We start from the raw sequence: 6,000 nt of genomic DNA, 5'->3' as shown, positions 1-6,000 counted from the left end.
ATGCATGGACCCGAGCGACCCAGGGAAATGCATGGACCCGAGCGACCCAGGGAAATGCATGGACCCGAGCGACCCAGGGAAATGCATGGACCCGAGCGACCCAGGGAAATGCATGGACCCGAGCGACCCAGGGAAATGCATGGACCCGAGCGACCCAGGGAAATGCATGGACCCGAGCGACCCAGGGAACACGTAAAACCCGCGCGACTCCGGGAATTAGACCTGGGTAAATGGGCAAAAAACATGCATTTTGAGCTAATCTTGCACTCAAGGTACTTAGTTTGTTTGCAGGCGTCTGCAAGGTGTCGCCGGATAGCGCCTAGGACCACAGCCCCATCATTCATACCTGCGGCGCCGCCCCCGCCTGCCCCCCTCTCTCCCGAGCCGCACCAACTTGCGGCGCATGCGCCGAAGGGCCCGGAAGCTGGAGGGGGGAGGCGTCTGGGTGATGCATGCTCCGGTAGCAGTCGTGGGGCCGGGAGCCAGCGTGGAGCTTCCGGCCAGGCTGTGAATCGGGGGAACACGAGGTGCCCGTGGCAGGCGCGTCTGCCCGGCCGCAGAGCGGTGAAACTCGCGGGAGGCGATGCGGCTGGCTGCACGAACCGAGATGAGGACTGAAGACACGTCTGAAGATGCGACCGGAAGTGACGTCAGGCGCAGGTGATGCTAGGCAAAGAAACGGGCGCCCTCCTGCTTGGACTAGGGGGTTTAAATAGGGGAGGTCGCTCCACCCACAATTCCAGGCTGCACGCAGTCTTAACTATTTGTCTGACGGATCAGGATCCTGAACGCATTGAAATGCCGGACCCGTCTCTCCGATGTCATCCGGAAAAACAGATCCAGCATTTATTTTTATTTTTTTAAAATTGCGGTCTGAGCATATGCAGACCGCAAAAACGAATCAGTTTATCCAAAACACTTGCATCTGGCATTATTGTATTTTAATGGGAAAAAATGCAGGATCCGGCTTTCCGTGTTCTGGGATTTTGGACGGAGATAAAACCGTAGCATGCTGCGGTATTTTCTCCAGCCAAATGCCGTAAAGGGACTGAACTGAAGACATACTGAACGGATTACTCTCCTTTCAGAATACATGGGGATAAAACTGATCAGTTCTTTTCCGGTATAGAGCCCCTAGGACGGAACTCAGTGACGGAAAAGAATAACGCAAGTGTGAAAGTAGCCTTACAAAATACTTGCGTGTGAATGGACCCTAACAATATTTCACCACAATGTAATGCTACGATGTAACAGTATTGACTATACCAGGGATAAGTGCTGAGCGAACTTGTGTTTTAAGTTCAGCGTCTAAAGTTCGGGTTATCGAAGAATCGCGTTATGGATTCCGCTACCACGGACCATAACGGAATTTAGAATCCATAACGGGATACTTCGATAACCCGAACTTTAGACGCCGAACTTAAAGCACAAGTTCGCTCAACACTACCCGTGATGGCTAACCTCTGGCACTCCAGCTGTGGTGAAACTACCACTCCCAGCATGCTCCATTCATTTCTATGGAGTTCTGAGAACAGCCAAGCAAGTGTGCATCTTGGGAGTCGTAGTTTTACCACAGCCGGAGGTTAACCATCACTGAGACAATGTAACTGTTGTGTTCTGTTTGCCCCTAATGTTCCAATAACGCCATGCCCTGCCAGCAGTGCCAGCAGAGATGCCATGGTCAGCCTGCAGTGAGACTAGCTGCAGCCATGATGAATCACTGGATTACTATCAGCACAGGGAACTGCTGAGACTTCCGCCATTGTCCATTCTGAATTACCTGTAAGCCAGGCAGGGAGACTCCGCCCTGTAGTGACGTCACATAGCAGGAGAGAGGGGGGGAAGGGAGGAGAGAGAGAGACAGCCAGCCAGTGCACCTGAGACAGCTGCAAGGAAGAGATCTCCAGTGCTGGATGCAGCTTTGCCCAGTGCCCCCCACATCCCTCCTCCCCTCCATGTGGTGCTGAAGGACAGCTCTCCAGAAGACCCCCACTTACCCCAGAAGAGGGGTGGGATTATCCAGGCTGTCTCATTGCCCTTGTGTGCTGTGTGCCTCTTCCCCATTCATATGCCCTCCCTCCCCTGATGGGTCTTCTGCACTAGCCCTGCCACCAACACAGGAGCACAAGGATGAAAAAGAGCTTTCTGGTGCCAGAGATTAAACCCTTGGATGTGTATGATGTACAGCAGGCCAGGATCTCTGCCTCCCTCGGCTGGCTCATCCACAAATGCTATGGCAAAGGTAAGAGGGCAGGGGCATCCTGGAGCACTGCCTGCTGTAGGGCAATGCCCCATTAGGTCTGTGCTGCGGTGGAAGGTCATGTCAGGGTGGAAAACAGGGTCCTACTGCTTTCTATCTCCATATGTTGCATCATGCCTGGGCATATCATACCAAGTCATTATTATGTGGCGAGCCGGGGGGCTTCCCTATAATATACAATGTCTATACACCATTATATATATATGTCTGTGGGCACGAGGATGGCAAGCGATGATATCCTGTGTAATAGATAATATTATATATGACTATGAAGCATACAGGAAGCGGGAACACCCTGGTGAACAAATCATATGCCATGTAATAATATTATATATATGACTATAAACCATAGAAGGACAAGAAACAGGGGCATCCTGGTAAATAACTCTATATGCCATGTAATAATATTGTATATGGCTGTGAACCATACAGGGACATCCTGGTGGACAGATCATAGGCTATATAATAATAGTTAATATTGTATGACTATAAACCATACAGGGGCATCCTGGTAAATAACTCATATGTGCCATGTAATAATATTGTATATGGCTATGAACCACACAGGGGAAGAATTCCATAGGCTAGACAGGGGGGTGAGAAGCGGGGGCATCCCATATGCTATATAACAATATAGCAGGGGCATCCGCCATGTGATATCCTGCTGGTCTATATGTTGTGGTGTAATATAGCTGAATTCCTATAGACCGTACCCCTGTTATCCTAAATGATATAGGATGACGCCTGATTCCCCTGGGTGTCTGACCCTACAGAGAGGGAAAGTTCAGGTCCGGAGACCCACCCTATAGACTCCTGTTTACATACAGATACATCACCGCTTGCTGTTTCATTAATAACGAGGGCAGGATCTGGTTAACCCACTAGGCCCGGCTGCCCGTACAGGCGGATGAGCTTCAAAAGGAATTGGCCTTTATTGTGATGGCTGCCACAGTTCCTGAAACATCACCGTTTTTAACTTATAAAATGGTGCCAAGCAATAAAAATATAAAAAATTGTCATACTGTTATCCTACTAAATATACCGTAGTTTAAATCTAAAAATGAATAAAAGGAAAGGATTCAGTACTATGAATGAATGTAGTATGGATAAAACGAATATAAATATGAGTACAACTCTGTTGTGTAAAGATATAATATAACAAAATATAGTGGAGCGTGCTGTAGCCCATGGGAGGAACACACCAGTAACACACTGATGTATATAGCTATATCTCAATTACAAAAAAACCTTAGGTTTTTATAGGGTTTTTTGTATTATCATGCTGAAGACCCCATAAATATACCTGCCTCTCACACCCTAACCATAGACAGGGCCGCGTCTCTTTATAGGGGTGGGGAGCGGGTTACGAGGGCCTCTCCTACCTTACAAAACGCCTTCAGGGTTGTTTGCAGAAGCCATAGTTAAAATAATGTTAAGATTTTTTGTTTTTAATCCACCCACCCTCTTTTACACCCCTGTCTTTGAAGGGTGTCTTAACATTGGGCCCTCCTATTGTTTGCGTCTCGGTATGTGTCACAGTAAATGGGGTCCCCTGTTGTGTGTGTGTGTATATAATTTTTTTTTGTTTTGCTTATGTCCACCATGAAGGGGTTAATTTTGACACCTTCGTGTATTAGGATTGGCCGAGAGCAGGGCGTGCTTTCTTTTTGGCCGTTGATTTAGTAGCACCGACGGTCACATTCTGTCTGTATCTAATCCATCTAGATGTGTATATGTCAGTGTAGTCCCCTCCCTGGGACAGGTCTCGCATAGTGACTCACGTCCAGCCTGACCTGCAGGCCGCAGCAGGTGTGATGTCACCTGCCACTGGTGACTCGGCCATCCCTGGAACGTTCCCCATATGACGCCTTCCCTGAAAGACGCAGTGCCACGTACTGACATGTGTGCATGTATGTGAAACAGCCCAACTAGGAGGCATAATTCACATCTGCTCCACACATCTGTGTGTGTGTGTGTATGTATATATATATCTCCAACTGTGTTCTTAAAGACCTCTTTAGCAAATGGCATTTATTTGTTATGTAGAGAAAGTTACAACAAGGCACTTACTAATGTATTCTGATTAGCCATATTGCTTCCTTTGCTGGCTGGATTCATTTTTCCATCACATTATACACTGCTCGTTTCCATAGTTACGACCATCCTGCAATTCAGCAGAGGTGGTCGTGCTTGCACAATATAGGAAAAAGCACTGGCCACCAGTGAGGCCAATGCGATATGGACAATAAAAATACATTAGTAAGCTCCTAGTATTAAAGGGGTTCTCCAGGCTTTTAATATTGATGACCTATCCTCAGGAGAGGAGGTCATCAATATCAGATCGGCTGGGGTCCGACACCCGACACCCCCGCCGATCATCTGTTTGAAGAGGAGGCGCCCGCCGCACAGTTTACCTTCTCGCCGTCGCCTCTGCAGTGGTGATCAGGTGTAATTACACCCAAGCCGTCCCATTTATTTCAATGGGACGGATCATTCCTATACAAGTCTATGGGAACGATCCGTCCCATTGAAATGAATGGGACGGTTAGGTGTAATTACACCTGCTCACCGCTGCAGAGGCGACGGCGAGAAGGTAAACGGTGAAGAGGAGGCAGCGCTGGCACGGCGGCTTGCTTCACTGCACTTCCAATTCCCGCCTGTCAACTTCCATATGGACAGGGTCTTGTGCGCTGCTGCAGCCAATGACAGGCCTCAGCAGTGATGTGTTCCCAATCAGCACATCACTGGATCACGCACCACTTGGGGACAGCCCGGGAGCCAGAAATGGACGTATCACTGAGAATAAAAAAATCCCCAAAAATTTGGAAACCCCTTTACCCTGGGTTCACACCTGAGCGTTCGCGATGGAGCACTCTGTATGCGCGATTGTACAGGCGTTTGCAATCGCGCATACAGAGACAAGCGAACGCCCATTGTCGCGCGTTCCCGAAAGTCTATGTATGGGAACGTGCGACAAGACGCCCCAAAGAAGCTCCTGTACTTCTTGGGGCGTCGGGCGTTTTACAGCGCGATCGTACGCGCTGTAAAACGCCCAGGTGAGAACCATGCCCATAGGGAATCATTGGTTTCTCCTTGTTGAGCGTTTTACAGCGCGTAGGTTTTTTTCCAGAACTTGGATACTGATGACCTGTCCGCTGGATATCAGATTGGTGGAGGTCTGATATCTCCACCAGTCAGTTGGCACCAGAAACTAGGCAGAGGGCGCCTATGGGAGCTCCGTTGTAGAACCCAGCACAGCCACTACACCGTGGATGGAACCTTCTGCCTCCAGTTCTATCCACTATATAGTTTCCAGTGCTGGTGGCTGCCCAAAATAGCTGATCATTGGGGGATGGGGATGTTGGACCCCACCAATCTGAAATTGATGACCTATCCCGAGGATAGACCGATCAGTATCCAAGTACCAGAAACACCCTTTATTGTCGGTGGGTACAGCTAACCAGTCTAATATATATGGGGTGGTCCCATCTCCCCTGATGGCAGGTGGTGGGGGGAAGGGAGAGTGGTTGGGCTGTTAGATTTCAACATGTCCGATTTATGGTTCTCAGGTGAGATAAACCGCTGTCAGAGGTGTCTGGCAGTGGCCTAAGGGCTCATGCACACGACCGTTGTTGTTTTGCGGTCCGTTTTTCTCGTATCCGTTGTTCCGTATCTGAGATTTATTTTTTTTCCCTCTGATTTAAGTCCTCTTCCGTTCCGTTATTCCACAAAACATATCC

At 48.9% G+C, this 6,000-nt stretch overlaps 1 protein-coding gene across 1 annotated transcript in view; it reads left to right on the top strand.

The window, feature by feature from the left end:
- The first annotated feature begins 1,884 nt into the window (after nt 1-1,884).
- The window catches only part of CAMSAP3 (calmodulin regulated spectrin associated protein family member 3), a 75,650-nt gene continuing 71,534 nt past the window's right edge, over nt 1,885-6,000 (top strand). The window contains exon 1 of the mRNA XM_044279055.1: nt 1,885-2,242. Coding sequence (XP_044134990.1) covers nt 2,131-2,242 — 112 coding nt within the window. The 5' untranslated portion in view covers nt 1,885-2,130. The remainder of the gene's footprint in view (nt 2,243-6,000) is intronic.

This window comes from Bufo gargarizans, chromosome 2, assembly GCF_014858855.1.
Source record: "Bufo gargarizans isolate SCDJY-AF-19 chromosome 2, ASM1485885v1, whole genome shotgun sequence".
Lineage (NCBI taxonomy): Eukaryota > Metazoa > Chordata > Amphibia > Anura > Bufonidae > Bufo > Bufo gargarizans.
The sequence above is the reverse complement of the archived record's forward strand: the minus strand, read 5'-3'. Positions and strand labels throughout refer to the sequence as shown.